Source organism: Mandrillus leucophaeus, unplaced genomic scaffold, assembly GCF_000951045.1.
Source record: "Mandrillus leucophaeus isolate KB7577 unplaced genomic scaffold, Mleu.le_1.0 Scaffold46, whole genome shotgun sequence".
Classification (NCBI taxonomy): Eukaryota; Metazoa; Chordata; class Mammalia; order Primates; family Cercopithecidae; genus Mandrillus; species Mandrillus leucophaeus.
Window position 1 is genome coordinate 1,536,156 of NW_012104920.1, and position 17,179 is coordinate 1,553,334.

At 57.7% G+C, this 17,179-nt stretch overlaps 3 protein-coding genes across 4 annotated transcripts in view; all 3 read right to left on the reverse strand.

Annotated features, from left to right (window-relative positions):
* Nucleotides 1–2,145: 2,145 nt before the first annotated feature.
* Nucleotides 2,146–4,221, reverse strand: TMEM95 (transmembrane protein 95). Of its 2 annotated transcripts, none has more exons than XM_011994593.1 (7): nucleotides 3,990–4,221; nucleotides 3,721–3,777; nucleotides 3,444–3,524; nucleotides 3,313–3,333; nucleotides 3,086–3,166; nucleotides 2,883–2,962; nucleotides 2,146–2,762 (listed from the first exon to the last, which is right to left on the reverse strand). In XM_011994593.1, the coding sequence occupies exons 1-7, from the start codon at nucleotides 4,156–4,158 to the stop codon at nucleotides 2,640–2,642; spliced, it is 612 nt and encodes a 203-aa protein (XP_011849983.1). In that variant the 5' UTR covers nucleotides 4,159–4,221; the 3' UTR covers nucleotides 2,146–2,639. The 2 variants fall into 2 exon arrangements, with proteins under 2 accessions (XP_011849983.1, XP_011849984.1); XM_011994594.1 differs by having other exon boundaries at nucleotides 2,665–2,762; nucleotides 2,883–2,970; nucleotides 3,990–4,179.
* A 190-nt stretch (nucleotides 4,222–4,411) lies between these two features.
* KCTD11 (potassium channel tetramerization domain containing 11) lies at nucleotides 4,412–7,438 on the reverse strand. The gene has a single exon (XM_011994595.1). It carries the CDS (start codon nucleotides 6,387–6,389, stop codon nucleotides 5,691–5,693), a length of 699 nt encoding a protein of 232 aa, XP_011849985.1. The 5' UTR covers nucleotides 6,390–7,438; the 3' UTR covers nucleotides 4,412–5,690.
* Nucleotides 7,439–7,857: 419 nt separating this feature from the next.
* The window catches only part of ACAP1 (ArfGAP with coiled-coil, ankyrin repeat and PH domains 1), a 16,590-nt gene continuing 7,268 nt past the window's right edge, over nucleotides 7,858–17,179 (reverse strand). The window contains exons 3-22 of the mRNA XM_011994596.1: nucleotides 16,315–16,434; nucleotides 16,054–16,107; nucleotides 15,911–15,969; nucleotides 15,396–15,579; nucleotides 15,219–15,263; nucleotides 15,013–15,108; nucleotides 14,845–14,919; nucleotides 14,321–14,430; nucleotides 12,713–12,764; nucleotides 12,517–12,617; nucleotides 12,081–12,204; nucleotides 11,778–11,989; nucleotides 11,061–11,130; nucleotides 10,831–10,925; nucleotides 10,576–10,745; nucleotides 9,852–10,024; nucleotides 9,292–9,401; nucleotides 9,108–9,218; nucleotides 8,336–8,385; nucleotides 7,858–8,040 (exon numbers count right to left, since the gene is read on the reverse strand). Coding sequence (XP_011849986.1) covers nucleotides 7,940–8,040; nucleotides 8,336–8,385; nucleotides 9,108–9,218; nucleotides 9,292–9,401; nucleotides 9,852–10,024; nucleotides 10,576–10,745; nucleotides 10,831–10,925; nucleotides 11,061–11,130; nucleotides 11,778–11,989; nucleotides 12,081–12,204; nucleotides 12,517–12,617; nucleotides 12,713–12,764; nucleotides 14,321–14,430; nucleotides 14,845–14,919; nucleotides 15,013–15,108; nucleotides 15,219–15,263; nucleotides 15,396–15,579; nucleotides 15,911–15,969; nucleotides 16,054–16,107; nucleotides 16,315–16,434 — 2,112 coding nt within the window. The 3' untranslated portion in view covers nucleotides 7,858–7,939. The remainder of the gene's footprint in view (nucleotides 8,041–8,335; nucleotides 8,386–9,107; nucleotides 9,219–9,291; nucleotides 9,402–9,851; nucleotides 10,025–10,575; nucleotides 10,746–10,830; nucleotides 10,926–11,060; nucleotides 11,131–11,777; nucleotides 11,990–12,080; nucleotides 12,205–12,516; nucleotides 12,618–12,712; nucleotides 12,765–14,320; nucleotides 14,431–14,844; nucleotides 14,920–15,012; nucleotides 15,109–15,218; nucleotides 15,264–15,395; nucleotides 15,580–15,910; nucleotides 15,970–16,053; nucleotides 16,108–16,314; nucleotides 16,435–17,179) is intronic.

The following is a 17,179-nucleotide window of genomic DNA, read 5'->3' on the forward strand; positions in this document are numbered from 1 at the left end:
AGGCTGAGGCAGGCGGATCACCTGAGGTCAGGAGTTCGAGACCATGCCAGCTAACATAGTAAAACACCGTCTCTACTAAAAACATAAAAAATTAGCCCAGCGTGGTGCTGGGAGACTGTAGTCCCAGCTACTCTGGAGGCTGAGGCAGGAGAATCGCTTGAACCCGGGAGGCAGAGGTTGCAGTGAGTGGAGATTGCGCCACTGCACTCCAGACTGGGCGACAGAGTGAGACTCCATCTCAAAAAATAAATATATAGATAAAATATGAGAAAACAGGCACAGAGAGGTTAAATAACTTGCCCATGATCCAGTAAGAGACAAAGCCAGGATTTGATTGAAACCAGGTAGCCCAACTCCAAAGCCCAAATTCTTGATCATCATTTGATGCAGGGCTGGGGGTTGTGAGCAGTGTGGAAGTTTTCAGGGAGGCCAGCGTGGCCGCTGAGGGTAAAGTGCATTCCACGGGAGCAGGCAGTCTGGTGGCGCCTCTGGGAGACTGGGGTCCACTGTGAGAGGGTTCTGGGTGGGCTGGGGCTATGGAAGGATGGGACAGACAGGATAGAGATCCTTGAAAACTGGGCAGGACTGACCACGCATGGTGGCTCATGCCTGTAATCCCAGCACTTTGGGAGGCCAAGGCAGGCGGATCACTCGAGGTCAGGAGTTCCTGACCAACCTGGCCAACACGGTAAAACCCCATCTCCATTAAAAGTACTAAAAAAATTACCCAGGCATGTGGCTCATGCCTGTAATCCCAGCACTTTGGGAGGCCGAGGCAGGAGGATCACCTGAGGTCAGGAGTTTGAGACCAGCCTGGCCAACATGGCGAAACCACATCTCTACTAAAATATAAAAGTTAGCCGGGCATGGTGGTGCATGCCTGTAATCCCAGTTACTCAGGAGGCTGAGGCAGGAGAATCGATTGAACCCAGGAGGCAGAGGTTGCAGTGAGCTGAGATCGAACCACTGCACTCCAGCCTGAGCAACGGAGTGAGACTCTGTCTCAAAATAATGATAATAATAATAATAATAATTTGTGAAAAAAATATATTGGAAAAAAGGGAGAGGTACGGCCAGGTGCAGTGGCTCACGCCTTAATCCCAGCACTTTAGGAGGCCGAGGTGGGTGGATCACCTGAGGTCAGGAGTTTGCCACCAGCCTGGCCAACATGGTGAAACCCTGTCTCTACTAAAAATACAAAAATTAGCCGGGCGTGGTGGCAGGCACCTGTAATCCCAGCTACTTGTGAGGCTGAGGCAGGAGAATCGTTTGAACCTGGGAGGTGGAGGTGGCAGTGAGCCAAGATCGTGCTATTGCATTCCAGCCTGGGCAACAAGAGCGAAATTCCGTCTCAAAACAAAAAAAAAAAAAAAAAAAAGAGAGAGAGAGAGGTACTACTGTGGAAGGGGTAGGAGTTCTTCTTCCTATCCTTAGGGCCTTTCTGGGCACCCCGGAACAATGATTCTAACCCTGGCTGTGGGTTACACTAACCAAGGCCCCATATAGGACCATTTATTCCAGAATCTCTGGAGATGGGGCCAAAGCACAGCAAGTTTTAAGGCTGCCCAGGTGGCTCTGATACGCAGCTGGCTGAGAACGCTTACCCTGGAGCCTCGAGGTATCCAGTTTGAAAACCCCTGGGCTGGGATCCCTGCCAGGCCTAGGCACTCAGACTGTGCCTTGTGGTTGGCAACAGACCTCTCTTCTCATGTTCCATGTCCCATGTCCCACTCCCAAACCAAAAACTCCTGATAGGAAAGGGACCAAACACCAGGGTTTCTCAACCATGCTCTGACATTTTGTGTCTTTCTTTTCTTTCTTTCCTTTCTTTCTTCTTCTTCTTCTTTTTTTTTTTTTTTTTTTCCTGTCTCCCTTTCCTGGTAAACACTGACATTTTGGACGGGATAATTCTTTGCTGTGGGGACTTTCCTATGCATTGCGGGATGGTTAGCAGCATCTCTAGTCTCTACCCACCAGAGATCAGTAGTTCATCCCCCCAGTTAAAACAAAACGACTCCAGATGTTGCAAAATGTCTACCGGGGTGCAAAATCACCCCCATCTGAGAACCACTGTGCTACTCTGAGAGCCTCCCATCCTTCCCCTGCCCTCCCCAGTTGCAGACAGAGGCTAGGCAAAGGCAGAGGCCACGAACAGCAAGTTTAGTTAGGCGGCAGGACGGAGGCCTCGGAGGGAGGTCAGGGTTTGAAACTGTTAACACGATGGAGGGAGGGCATGCCCGCGAACCCACCGACGTGATCTCACTCTAGCGGGGTGAGTTTTCCAGAACACGCGTTCCCGGATTCCTAATCAGTCATAGGAGGGCCTGGAATAGCTTCTGGGGCAGATGCCCCCGCTTTCCCGGAACAGGCAGAAGGGGGTGTGGGTGTGGTGGGAGTGGCGTAGGGGATTCTTTCCTTCTGTAGATATTTTCCTGGCATTGTTGACAGCTGTGTGATTGGTTGAGGGCTGGAGGGGGGGAACTTTCCAGCTGTGGGTGCCTGGGTTCCTGGGAAGCCGTCTGACACTGGGATTGTGGGGGGTCTGGGTTTTTGGGGATTTTCTTGTTTTTCATTATCTCACCAACCAGAAGCAGGGATGTCTGGGTTTCAGGGTCTGGAGACTGTTTTTGGAGCTAGGACTAAGGGGTTGGCTGGTTCTCCTCCAAGGGATGTAGAAGTTGTGAGTGCATACTCCTTAGAGCTGGAGGCTGGGAGGCGTTCAGCGTCTTCACAAGCCACTTTTTGCTTGGAGGTGGTGGGACCTGAGGGAAGACGGAGAATGGGAAGCCTATGGGAGGGGCCTGGGAGGGACAGAGGGAGGGAGGGTGGGCGGTGGAAGGCACTGGGTAGGGTAGGATTCCTGTCCTTATCCCAAAACTCACTCCACCAGGAGACTCAGAACACCCAGAAGCAGGACAGCTCCAAAGACGGACAGGAGCAGAATCTGGGCTTCCCAAAGATCCTGACTTCCTGCAGGGAACCCAGGAGGCAGTGAATGATTCTGGAACGCACACTCACCGACGGGGGAGCCCAAGGGCTCAGGGATCTGGGCAAGGTGGGGCGGGGCCAGGGTGGGCGTGAGGACCTGGGAAGCAGCGCTTTCGGGGCCAGCAGGACGCCTCCATCCCCTTGCAGGTGGAGCAGTTGTACAGCGTGGTGCTGCCCCCTGCAGGAGACAGCAGAGGCAACGCTGGGGAGGGGAGGCCGGGCCTCCACCCTGCCTGGTACCCAGCTTCTTCCTGCAGCTGCCAGGCCCTCCTCTGACACCCTGCAGGCCCCAGGTCCTTACTACCCCTTTCCTTTCCTACTCACGGCAGGCAGGGGGACAGAGAGCTGAAATGAAAGACAAGGAAGGGGTGAGGGTGTGCGTGGATGAGCTGCTCACCACACATCCCTTTGGCTAAGACGCTAGGCTCCCCTTGAGGCCCATCCCGTGTCGGTACCTTCCCTGGTGTACTCAGGGAGCTTGATCTTTCGAAGCCAACTCCAATATGAAGGGAGTGAGGAGAGAACCTCTTTGATCTCTGGGGAGGCAGAGAGCAGCTCCGTTGCCCTGGGCCTCGATGGGGCCAGTGCCCCCTCCCTTCACCCAGCCCCCTCCCTGATCAGCCCTCCTGTCTCTGCCCCTCCACCCTTCCCCTCCCACCCCAGCCCCTGTCACCTACCCCTCTCCTTGGTGTCCTCCCAAGCCCCTAGGTCACTCTTTCCCCTTGACCTCACCCATGACCCTCAGGACTCTGTGAGTCTTCTCTGTGACTTTGTTCATGGACACCTCATCTGTGGAGATGGGCAAGGACCAGCGACTCCCTCACCAACTCAGGTTCTGGGGTCTCTCCTGACTTTCCCAGATATGGAGCTCTCTCAGAGAGAGAGGCCAGCATGTCCAGAAAGGGCCACAGACGGAGGGCACAGCTGGGAGGTCACACGCCACCCTCTGGGGGTATGGGGGTGAGTGCTTGCCGGACCCATCCCTGGATGTCTGATCCTACCTAAGGCAAAGGCCGAGAAGTCCGGGGAGGCCCCACATTCCTTCTGCCCGGCCTCCATTCGGCTGCAGAGCCGAGCCAGGCGGCCTGACAAGTCGTGGGCTGGGAGGCGGCAGAAGACACAAGCCTGGGCGGCTGCCAGGAAAACCCCGCCTAGTGCCAGCCTCCACATGAGGACCACTGGGGGATGGGGCGGGGCTGCCCCAGCTGGGCCGAGGAATGCTCTGCAGCCCTGGCTCCAGCCCTTGCCTGGAGGTTCTAGAGTGTTCCAGAACAATGGCACTGCCCATCCTCAGCTAGGGTAAAGCTGGGGCTCAAGGAACTGGGGTCCAGAAGACATCTCCAGCAGGCGACGGGCAGAGAAAACAGGGCTTCTGTTGTGAGGGGACAGCACCCCCAACCTGGCCCTCAACAGCCTTCACAAATTTGTGGTTCCAAAAGCAGTTTTATTTTTCTCTCGTAAATCATGACCAGTGAGAAATAATGCGTGCCCCCCCAGTGAAGAAGCTGTGCATGAGTATCCCACCCGCTCTGGGACCCAGAAATCCCATCCTTTCCCATCTCCTCCCCCACTGTCCCAAACTCTTCATCTCCTCTCTCTGCCCTGGGCAGCCTTGGGCCTTCCCCAGCTATCTCCTAGCAACAGGCCCACGGTTGCCTCAGCAACCAAGAGTTCCATACAGGCCTCAGAGGCCCAGCTAAGCCCAGTGACTTCTCTTACCTCTCACCGGGAAGATCCCAGTGACCCAAACCCCAACAGGCCCCTCCTGGCTACGTGGTGATGCATATACATGCGTGCACATAAACACACACACACACCCTGTGATTAAACTACTAATTGTCAGCCACCTCACAGGTATACCACAGACACACCCTGTGCCAGAAGAGTCGACTAGGCAACCCCAAACAGGCCTGGACATGCAGACATCACAGACACTGTAGTCAGCAACACAGATAGGAACCAGGATGCCACGGACCTATACATCAGTCAGACACACGGGCTGAAATGCACGCACACATGAGGGAAGGCCAGGACCCAACAAATACTGCCCTCTTCCCGCTGGCCAGCCCTGCCATCAGTAGAGGATTCTTCCAGATGAGGGATGCTCCAGCCCCATTGCCGTGGGCACTCTCCTAGCTCCCGTGCATCAACCTAGGGTGGGTTGTGGCCTTTCCACCTCCCTCAGTAGGTGGCTTGGAACACAGCAAAGAATTCCTCTTCCCATGTTCCAGAGTGCTCTGGCCTCTCATTGGTCAGGCCAGGCCAGGCCACCCAGCTTCAGGAGGAGAAGCCATGGTCCCAGAGACCGCACTGGGGAAATGCGAAGTCCTCCCTTTTCCCCAGACCTCAATATCCTTCCAGGGTTTTGCCAGGTCTGGTCTGGGTAAAGAGATGTTCCCCTCTTTTCCAGGCCCTTAAACACTGAGATCCAGATCAAGGAGAGACTGGAGGTCCCCAGCCTTAGGTGAGAACAAGCCAAGAGAACCTTCCCTACCCTCCCAGGGTCAGCACAGGTCGAGACCTTCTGGATCCTTTGTGAGTCCTTGCTGGGCCAGGTTTGGGAATTCCTGCCCACATCTGAGCTCCAGTCAGGTGCAGGAGGACCCCGACTCTCATAGCTCCCGAAGCAGAGCTGGAAAGAGGCTTCAGAGGTGCCAGTACCCCGTTCTCTCTCCTCCCCACAATCAAACTGAGAAGAGTCCTCAGTGCCGGACAAAGCGCAGAGACCGGGAGTTGAGCAGGTCTTCGGGGTCGGGGAAGACAGAGTCTAGGCGGAAGCCGTGCTCGAGAGCCACCCGCAGCACCTCCTCCAGGAAGCTCGGCGTGCCCACCACCTCCCGCCGCGCTCCTGGCCCCCCAGTCCACAGCGGCTGCAGCCCCAGTCTCCCATACTCCACCTCGGGGAGTTCCACGGGGCGGGGGGCCCACTCCAGATGAAAATGTGGGCTCCCCTCTGCCCTGTCCCCACTGGCCACACCAAATCGGGCCCGCAAAGCACCTAGACACTCCGGGTCGGTGCAGAAGAGGTTGGCTCGGAAGGTGTCCACCTGGGCGGAGCTCAGCTCATAGTGATGGGGTCCCCGGCGAGCAGAGAAGTGCACCAGGCGGGGGCTGGCATCGACATCTGCGTGGAGCAGGGCAGCTGTGGGTGCGGGGGTCCCCCGAGAGGCCTCCAGTTCCCGCAGCGCGTCCAGGAGGGGCCGGATCTGGTAGAAGTCAGCCTCTGCCCTGAGCAGCGCTGTCTCTCCGTACCCGCGGGGGAGGTCCAGGCGGCCCAGCCTCAGGAAATTGAGGATGTGCCGGAAGGCCTTGCCATCCCGGTCGATGAAGTAGTGGCCGCCTCCTTGCGGATTGAGGTTAGGAGGCATGGGGGTGCCGGCCCTAAACATGGCCCCCAGCATGGAGTCTGGGAAGCGGGTCAGGGTCTCCAAAGTGGTGGAATATAGCGTGCCCCCCACATTCAGGGTCACGGGGCCCCCAAAGGAGGGGGGCGAAGAGGGCACAGGAGGAGGAGAAATTTTGGGAAGCACAGGAGACACCGAAAGAAAAGAAAAGGCACAACTTCCTGGGTGTGTGCAGAATTGGGTCGAAGCTGTCAGATTCGCTGGGTTGGAGGCACAGGTGGAGCACACGCCGTAAGGTTTGGGGCTCACCCCAGCTACTTTGGTGGTGGATGGGGAGCTCGTCTCAGGACACAGAAATCCCCAAAGGGTTGAGAGAAGAGATTGAAAGAGCAGAGGGCAGCCAGAGAGGAGAAGGGAGCTTGAGGTTTGGACGTATCCGATTTGAGGTGGTCAGCGACACCCCTCTGTGATCTTCAGACAGTGGGTTTCCGGAATCCAACCAGCAGATGACGGTGGCGAGCACAGGGCCGACTCCGAAGAGCTGGTTTCCGAGACCCCGGGCAGATCGCTGCCGCCGTGGACGAGTTCCCCAGGGCTCTGGGGCCACTCAGAGGCCTGGCCTGGCTGCCGGCGCGGGTCCCAGGAGATGGATAGGGAACTGACGGGAGCTGATGGCGGAGCCCCCTTATATCCGCCGGGGAGTGACGATGCGTGTGCTCAGCCCGGGCTGGGAGTGTCCGAGGGCTCTGATGGAAACAGCCAGGAGTCTCGGGACCCGGCCGCGCCGCCTTCCCTGGGTGTCGCCGCAGCCGCTGAGGCCCTCTCCGCCCCCAGGAAGTGGCCTAAGGGCAGCGGCCCGGGGCCCTTTAAGAGACAGCCCCGCCCCTTGGCGCCCCGCCCCCGCCCCCGCGAGGCTCGCGCTGCTCTGGCGGAGGCGGGAGGCTGGAGGCGAGTCTCGGACGCGAGAGACTGGGCGGACTGGCTGGACTGGCAGATGCTGGCGGGACGGGGTGACTCAGGCATGTCGCCCCGGATGTGGCCGCGACCTCCCCGCCGCCCCTACAGGTGTGCTCGACCTCACGTCTGCAACTCGGCGGGGCTGGAGCCTCTAACCCCACCGCTCAGAGCCCGAGGCCCGGCCGTCCCGGCCCGGGAGCAGCGTCCCTCCCAGCGGCTCCCCCGGGGAATTCCCGAGGGGGCGGGTGCTGAGCCGCCGCATTCCGGGGATGCCTTCCAGCCGGGGTGGCCCGGGCGCGCTCTCTCCGCGGCGGCAGCGGGGCCAGAGAGCCCCAGGGTCGGCCCCACCCCTCGGCAGGACTGGGCTGGCCACGTCGCCCCAGCCCAAGAGCCCCCGCCCCGCAACGCCCGGCGCTCGGGTCGCGGCCGAAGCTGCCGCCTCGCTCCCTGGAGTCGCCCCTTGCTGGACTCGAGGTCGCAAACCCCCAGCCGCTCCCCGCACCCCAGGAGCCTCAGCGCCCAACACCCTACGGGTCCAAAGGTGGCGCCCAAGAAGTGAACCAGAAGGGAAGAGCGAAGCACGGAAGCTTTAATGGCAGAGGGCCCGGTGACGGGGAGGGGAGGGAGGCGCAGACCCTTAGGGCCTGGGGTCACAGCGTGTGGAGGTCGTGACTGCGCCGGCTCAGCTTCTCCGGGTCATCTGACGCCATGAGGGAGAAGTCGCGGAAGATGTCAAGATACGTCTCATCTCCTAGGGGAGGGAGGAAAGGCCGGGAGGCGGCTGGGCCCCAATGCAGAAGGGCAGGGTCCCGCGTTTGGGGGCCGCCTGGGGACCTCGCGCTCCGAGCCTGGATGGGAACGTGCGCGCCGCGAGCACCGCGCCAGCGCCCATGCCTTGCCAGGGCCTGGCATGTCGCATGCGCCCAATACGCGTTTGTTGAATAACGGAATGAATGCAGTTGGGCACTAGGGAGAGAGGTCACCGTGGACCAGAAGCCCAGAGTTCAGGTGTTGGGCCTGGCGGGTAGGGTGGGTGTATTCTTTACCTGCCTGCCCCTGGGCCGCTTCAGCTTCCCTCATCTTTGCCAGTCGTAGCCTGAAGGGAAGGGAATTAAGACATGAACGACACTATCCTTGGCCGGGCGGGGTGGCTCACGCCTGTAATCCCAACACTTTGGGAGGCCGAGGCAGGTGGATCACGAAGTCAGGAGATCGAGACCGTCCTGGCCAACATGGTGAAACCCTGTCTCTACTAAAAATACAAAAAATTAGCCGGGTGTGGTGGCGGGCGCCTGTAGTCCCAGCTACTCGGGAGGCTGAGGCAGGAGAATCGCTTGAACCCGGGAGGCGGAGGTTGCAGTGAGCCGAGATCGCAACACTGCACTCTAAAGTGGGCGACAGAGTGAGACTCCGTCTCAAAAAAAAAAGTCGTCTCAAAAAAAAAAAAAACCAACACTATCCTCACCTCCCCCGCCAACTTCCCATTCTTTGAGCTGGGTTGCGTTCGTTCATCTGCCCACCCGGGGTCACGTCTAGTGCTAAAAAGATGCCTGACGGCAATGTTGATGGGCGAATGACGCCTCTCAGGGTGAGCCAAGCGTCCTCGCACCCTGCCCGCCCTCCCGCCTGCCTTCTACTCCACGCCCCAATGCACACTTGGCGCAGCCTTTCTTGAGCCTGGCCCAGGCGCTGGCCCAGCCCTTCCCCAGGCCCCACCGGGCAGGCTCCTGTTTCTGCATCAGCCCCGCCCACCCGAAAGTGGGCGGGGGGTGGTGGGGCTCCAGCGCCAGCCAGCCCCTCCCCTTCAGGCATTCTCACAGGGTGACGATGTCAGCGTTGGCTGTTTCCATGGCGATGGTCAGAGGGTCCCTGCCTTCAGAGTCTCGAGCCCCCAGATCAGCCCCCCGTTTCAGGAACAGGCAGGCGAGCCTGGAGAGAAGAGCCAGGGTCAGCCGGCCACCCAACTCCTCCCAGCCTTCCTCCCCATGGCTGTCATCCCTACCCTGTGTGGCCAAGAATGGTTGCGTGGTGCAGCGGGCCCCGGCCCGTACTGTCTGCTTGGTTCACATTCGCCCCGTTCTGGAGGAGAAACTCACAGGCCATAAGAGAATTCTGCACGGAGAAATCGAGAAGGGGGGTTGAGGGTGGCATCCCTAGTGGTGGATTTCAAGATGTCTTAGGGCGGTGCCAGTTCAGAGAATGGGAGGGTGGGGTGTGTTAATCAGGAGTGTAGAAGGGGTTATAGCTAACTCAGGCTTGACTCCAGCTCTTTGCATGTATTCACATATAAATCTGTAGTACACGCTTATGAGGCATGTTACTATTTTACAGATGAGACAGATTGTTAAAAGTCTCCTGTAAGGGGTGAGAGCCTGGGTTCAAACTCAGGTTCTCTGCCTCCAAATCACACACTCTTAGCAGCCAGTCTCTGTTGCTGGTGTCTCTCTATGGGTGGAGACCCTAGGGAACAGGTGGTGGGAAGAGGAGGTAAGGGCAGGGCCTAGAGTCAGGAGTAGGTGTCAGAGCCCTAGGGTGGGGTGGGGAGGTGGGCAGGGCTCTCACAGCAGCTGTAGCCTGGATCAGCGGCGTGGCATTCTCTTGGCCCCCATTGACCCAGTTGACATCAGCTCCGTGGGCAAGGGCATCGGCCATGGTGGGAAGAGATGGAGGATGCCCAGACGCTCGAAACAGCAAGGCCCCGGGGTGCAGGCTTCCCAGGTCCTCAGAGGGGGGCTCTGTTCGGGGGATTTGGTTCTTTTAGGGGGAAGCAGCTCCGAGTCTGGGAAGAAAACCCTCAGCACAGTGCCCGGATGCTATAACGGGACATGTCTCTTCTAAATGGTGGGGAGCTTGGGACTATGGAGGGAATAGAGTGTGCAGGCGTGGGTATGTGTAAGTGTGAGTATGCATGTGTACGAGTCCCTAGGGTGTGGGGGAGAGACGGCATCACCACCTCATCCAGTCCAACCACCCCAACTGCTGGGATGACACAGGTGAGCTGACTGCCTGACACTCAGCCTCAGCTCTCAACCCCTGCCGCTCCAGCCTAACCCACCCCCCCTTTTCTCATGCTGCTGGCACCCCTTACCCTGCCTGCCCACACCCAGCCCCACATTCCTTCCCATTCTTCATGTCACACTCCACTGTAACCCCTGAAACGGCAGTCTGGTCCCTCTGACATTCTCCAGGGGAGGGCCTGGGCTTCACACTCTGTGCCTCCCTGCGGGACCCAGCACGGTGCCAAGTACACAGCAAGTGCTCAGTGAATGCCCAGCCAACCCTATACCTGGCTTGGATCTCAAGCTCCCTGGCCGGGGCCTGATGGAAGGCTTTGGGGGCACAGGAGGCTGCCCCCTTGGGGGCCCCCGGCCACCTCTTCGCCCTCGAATCTCAGGCAGCTTGGTCAGGAACTTCTTCTCCACATATTTAGCATGAATCCAGGCCTCCTTCTCCTGCCTGTGGGAGGGGAGAAGCACGCAGTCTTCCCTCCTCTTGCTCCAGGTATCCCCCATTCCCCTGGGAGGCTAAACCCCAAGATTACCGGGAGCAGCTGGGCCCTGGTTTCTTCACTGCCATGGCCTCCACGCGGGCCTCATAGATCTGGTTGATGACGACATTTCCCAGCTCACACATGAGCTTCGGGAGGCCCAGGCAGAGGCAGAGACAGGTAAGGTGGGGGTGAGTGATTCTTCAGGGGTCACGCCCCTGCACCCCCATGTCCTTGCCCTGCCCCAAGTTCTTGCCCCCAATCTTCACAATACCCCAAGTTACCTTCACTAGTTCTGGCTCCCATGAGTCAAGGGTCAGAGACCGGACTTTGGAGAAGTGAACACCAAGGCTCCTGGAGGGCCAGAGGGGAGGGTCAGGCCCTGTGCGGGGCAGTGGCCTGGGCAGCTGCTGCTGCTCCTGAAGACACTGGGAGGCAAGGCTGGCATAGGGGCCCATGCGGAGGTGCTGGCCCAGGAAGCAGGGCAGCTGCGGCCATGTAGCCTTGACCTGGCCCTGGCAGGACCCTGCCTCGTCACTGATTCCTTCTTCCTTAGGTTTCATTTCAAGGCTTCAGCCACCTCCCTTCTCTAGTGACACTTTGGCCTGGACAACCTCTCCCATGTCACCTCTCTTCCACCAAACTGAGGCGGGGGGCAAGGGCCTTAGACACTTGCTAAGGCCTCATGACTGTTTCTCTGCCTAGTCTTCATTGGCTCCCCCACCCTCAGCAGCCTTGACCCCACACTTCTTCCAACCAAGCCAACAAATTCTGGGTATCCCCCAATTCTGGCCAGACTAGGACACAGAGAGGCCAGGCCCACCTCGGTCCAACTGGCACCCCACAGGCTTGGGCCCAGGCCTGGTACCCAGTGACAAAACCAGAAGCTAAGAGAGGAAGCCAGGACAGGGAAGGAAGAGGGGCCAGTGTGATGAGCTCTCTATTGGAGCCGCACTGTGGCCCGAAGGAGTGGGGCTCCCGCCTGGGCCTCATGGAGTAACCTGTGGATGCCGGAACACTGAATGCAGAGGGTGACACCAAGGTTGATGCTGGCCCACTCTGGGGCTGGCTCCCGGCAGTCGCAGCACTGGGCATTGCCATCCACACTCTGGACCTGTGCCACCACATGCCCGGCTCCCCCAGGCTCCCTTCCCCTGGTCATTCCACCGCAGCCCAGGGTGGCAGCAGAGCCTATGGCCAGGTGTCCCGAGCCCTGGAGAATTGAAGAGAAGAAAGGGTGGCCTAGGGTAAGGGGTGCTCCATCTCCATGGGCAGCCTGGCTCCGCACCCCCAGGTTAATTTACCTGGCCTGGACCCCGGGGGCTGTCATCAAGGCGAGCCTGACTAAAGGCAGAAGCGATGCTGCTCTGCACAGCACTGACCCACAGCTGCAGGAGGCGCTCTGAGTCAGCCTGGAGGAGGCAGGACCTAGGTAGGAGGGTGAGGGAGATGGCAGAGGGGTCTCAGGCCTGGGAAGCAAAGTGGCAGGATGAGCAGGATTCAGCCAGTGTTCAACCAGTTCCAGTTGCATTGAAAGACTTCTGTACCAGTTGGTAATAGTCTCCTGAATATCCCCCATCACCCTGTACCCTCTTCCACAATGGCCCCCCAGTACAGCCACCAAAGAATTAAATTAAGGTCTGGAGCTGCATGGGGGGGCCTCCATTGTCGTGGGCCCTGCCTTTCAGATTGGCAACTGTTTAGATATATTAGAGTATCACCCCTGGGGATTGCACTCACTTGCTGGTGGACACCACTTCAAAGCAGAACCGCCTTTCTGAGTCAGGACAGAGTTTCACTGTGCAAAGACGAAGGTCATCCACCACCACAGTCACAGGGTCCTGGCAGGATAAGGTGATAAGGGGGCAGATGTCCAGCTGCAGGCAAGGGCTGAGTCTCCCTGGGGCCCAGACATCCAGGACCCAGGCCCACTCACCTTGTACTTCTTCTGGTAAACCAGTTGGTTGCTCTGAATGGTGAACCAGCGTCTGTAAGAGAAGGAAATCATTATAGACATGGGCAGCTTTAGGATGAGGGACAGAAGAGAGGCTGTGCTCTTTGCCCATGAGGATCTTACTGAGAGGAGAGACACCTGGGCTGACTGTTCCACGAGACATTCCAGAGAAGGGTGGACAGTTGTGCAGCCTGGAACATCTAAAGGATGCTATTTAGTCATATCTTGGACAATCTAGATTTCATATAGTTATGAAGACAACTTTCCAGCAGATGGCAGTAAAATTATTTTTCTAATAAAATGTCTATTGCTACAATTTAAAAAATACTATTTAGGCTGGGCTCACACCTGTAGTCCTAGCACTTTGGGAGGCCAATGAGGGCGGTGGATCACCCAAGGTCAGAAGTTTGAGACCACCCTGACCAATATGGTGGAACTCCGTCTCTACTAAAAATACAAAAGTTAGCCAGGCATGGTGGCAGGCGCCTATAATCCCACCTACTTGGGAGGCTGAGGCAGGAGAATTGCTTGAACCCAGGAAGCGTAGGTTGCAGTGAGCCGAGATCGCACCACTGCACTCCAGGCTGGGCAACAGAGTGAGGCTCTGTCAAAAAGAAAAGAGAAAAGAAAGAATCTTGGGGGCCAGGTACCGTGGCTCACGCCTGTAATCCCAGCAATTTGGGAGGCCAAGGCAGGCGCATTGCTTGATGTCAGGAGTTTGTGACCAGCCTGGGCAACATGCTGAAACCCTGTCTCTATCAAAAATACAAAAATTAGCCAGGCATGGTGGCGCACACCTGTGGTCCCAGCTATTTAGGATGCTGAGGAGGGAGGATCACTTGAACTCAGGGGGCGGAGGTTGCAGTGAGCCAAGACTGCACCACTGCACTCCAGCCTGGGCAACAGAGTGACACCCCATCTCAAAAAACAGAAAAAAAAAAAAGTATCTTGGGGAAGCGGCTCCATTCTCTAATGTGCACAGAGATCCCATATGGGCTAGCAGTGGCCCTCGAAGGGGAAGGAGTCAAGTCACAGCATGCTGCCATCCTGTTCCAAACCCTATAGCGGCTCCCAATTGCCCTCAGAGTAGACCCCAAATCCCTACAAAAATCTACATGGCCCTATAATGACTCGTGCCCCCATTAGCTCCAGTTTCATCTCCTACACATCCTCCTCCCTCACTCTGTCCAGACCCAGGGCCACCACCCTGCTCTTCCAACTCCCCAGCTGTCTCAGGGCCTTGGCACTGGCTCTTTCTTCTGTCTAGAACTTTCTTCCCCCAGATATCCTTCAAGTCTTTGTTCAAAAGTTACCTTCTCATGAAGCCCACACTGCCCAGCTATTTAGAACTGCAACCCCTACCCAGCTCCCCACATTCCTTGCTTTATTATCTTTCTCCTATAGCACTATCACTTTCTAACATAGCCCGTAATTTACTGACTAGGTTTATCGTCTGCCTTTGCCGATGGAATGTAAACTCTACTAAGGCAGGGGGGTTCGTCCGTTTTTCCTTGCAGTGCTTAGCGTGCTATTACCACTCGAAAATACATAATTGGGTGGGGTAGGCTGATTGGGGTGTCCTCTCCTCACCTGCTCCAGGTCTTAAATGCGTTGCTGGCCCGTTTGAAGAGATGTCCTTCCATCACCAGGCCACCGGGCCCCTCTCTCAAGCTTGGTTCTGGCTCCTCCCCACCCAGCTCCTGGAGGCACAAGAGGATCAAAGGGCAACTGAGATGGGCAGAGACCAAGGCCATAGGCATCTGCCTCCTGCCCACAGCCCTAGCCCTCACTTTTTGCTTGTTGAAATATTTTTTAAAATTTATTTTTAGAGACAGGGTCTTGTTCTTTCACCCAGGCTTAAGTGCAGTCGTGTGATCATAGCTACTGCAGTCTTGAACTCTTGGGCTCAAGTGATCCTCCCGCCTCAGCCTCCCGAGTAGCTAGGACTACAGGTGCATGCCACCACACCAGCTAATTTTAAATTTTTCTGTAGAGATGGAGTTTCACTATGATGCCTAGGCTAATCTTGAACTCCAGGCCTCAAGCGATCCTCCCACCTCAGCCTCCCAACATGTTGGGATGACGGTCGTGGGCCACCGCACCTGCCCCCTCACCTTCTGTTTCAGCAGCACGTGTCTCTGCTCCATGTCCCTCTTCTCTCGTGCGGAATTCAAGACCAGCTGGTGCAACTGGGCACAGGAAGGGCATCTCAGATGCCCAAGGCCCCCCAGTTAGGAGTCCCTAAGCTCCCTCCACCACCTGCTGTGCCCTGGGGGCCCCACCTGGGCACCCAGCTCCTTTCGATACTGGGACAGCCGGCTCAGCTCCTCGTGGCCCTGCTGGAAATGGGTAGCCTGGGCTTCCACCAAACGCAGCACCTGGGGGACAAGGTGGGCAGTGGGTGGTCTGAGGAAGAACCCCTCTCCCCTTTCCCTTGTGCTGGCAGCAGGCTCCTCTCCACCCTGCCCTCACCCCCGCCACAACTCACAAACTCCATGATGTCAAACTTCCTCTTGTCCTCAATCACATTGATCTGAGGACGTAAAAAGACCCCAGGTTAGTCTTGAAAACACAGCACCCCTTCCCACTGCACAGTGGGGACCCCCCAGCCTCGAGGTGACACCTGAGGCTCTGGTACCCCAGGAAGACAGGTTGGGGCAGGCACCTGCAGGGCATAATCCAGTGCCCGTCCCCGGTAGCCAGCTCGCGCCGTCCTCAAAGCAGCTCCTGCCTCTTCTGCCTCCTGGGCCCGGCGCCTGGGAACCTCCGCGTTGTGGGTCAGGGCAGCCTCCAGGCTCTCAGCCCCCCGCCAGAAATCCCGGCGAGCCTCTCGGAAACCCCGAAGACCTCTGAGGATGGGAAGATGACACAGAATCGCAGCTAACACCCACCTGCCCCAGCAGAGCATTCCCAGGGTAAAGCCCTCATGTCCTTTCAGTTAGTCTCTGCATGTGGGAAACCCAAGGAGATCCCTGGGATGGAAGTCAGGACACCAGAAACCCCCAATCTCACAACTCCACCACTGGGGTGGAGCCACCGCGCCCAGCCTAATTTTTGTATTTATTGTGGAGACAGAGTGTCACCATGTTGGCTAGGTTGGTGTCGAACTCCTGGGCTCAAGCAATCCTCCCAAAGTGTTGGGATTACAGGCATGAGCCACTGCGCCCGGCCCCATCTCACTCTTTGACCAGGGTCTGGATCTGCTGCTGCAGTGTGTGTTGGGTGGCATCTAGAAGCTCCTGAGGGAAGAAGTTGGTAGGTTGGGGTCAGGACCACAGGCAACCTGGCCACCACCCCCGCAATCCCTACCTTCCCCTACTTACCGCATGGCTGTCCAGCTTGTGGTTCAGGCTCACGGTGAATTTTTCCAGACACTCCTAGGCAAGCAGAGGCATAGAAAGAGTACCAGGCGTGGGGTGGCAGCGCCCTCCCGACTCGAGACCCAGCCTGCTATGGCTATCTAGGATGACAGCCCAGCCCCGCTCTGGCCTGGAACCTGCAGACCCCAGGCCAGCCCTCCTCTTCCACAGCATCACCTCCTCACCCCAGACCCCTTCCCACCCAGATGCAGACCCTCCGTATACCGCCATCATGGGTTCTGGTGGACCCAGGTGGGCCAGGTCACAAATGCCGACAATGAAGGCACGGCTGGCAGCAAGGTAATGGCGCCCACTTTCCAGGAGACCAGTGCCCAGTTTCAGGAGCTGGGAAAGAAGGAGAGTAACAGGGAGCTGTGCAGTCATCCCCACACCAGGTGACGCCCCCACACCTGCCCCACTTCCTCTCCCCTTGCCCAGAGCAGCGCTCCCCCATTCCTGTCTCGCCTCACCGTCCTCCAGGCTCATGCAGCTCTCCCTGTATCTAACACACACCTGCTGTGTTCTCATCGCTGCCTCTGCTCCCACTGCCTTGGGCCTGAAACCAAATTCCTGCCCATTCCTCTCAGCCTGTCGCCAACACATCTGTCAGCCTTACCTCCAAAACATCTTTCCCTGTCCCCTCGCACACATCTCTTCCTGCCCTGCCTACCTGCTTAGATCCAGAGCTCCCTGGAGATTCCAGCCTCCTGCATGGTCTGGATGCTCTAAGTGGTTGCTATTAAATTCTACAGTATTGGCCGGACATGGTGGCTCACACTTGTAATCCCAGCCCTTTGTGGGGCCACGGCAGGCCAGTCGCTTGAGCTCAGGAATTCAAGACTAGCCTGGGCAACATGGTGAAACCCCATCTCTACTAAAAATACAAAAATTAGCCAGCCATGGTGGCACGTGCCTGTAATCCCACGTGCCTGTAATCCCAGCTACTTGGGAGGCTAAGGCAGGAGGACTGCTTGAACCCAGGAAGCTGAGGCTGTAGTGAGCCGAGATGGCACCACGTGCCTGTAATCCCAGTTACCTGGGGAGCTAAGGCAGGAGGACTGCCTGAATCCGGGAGGTCAAGGCTGCAGTG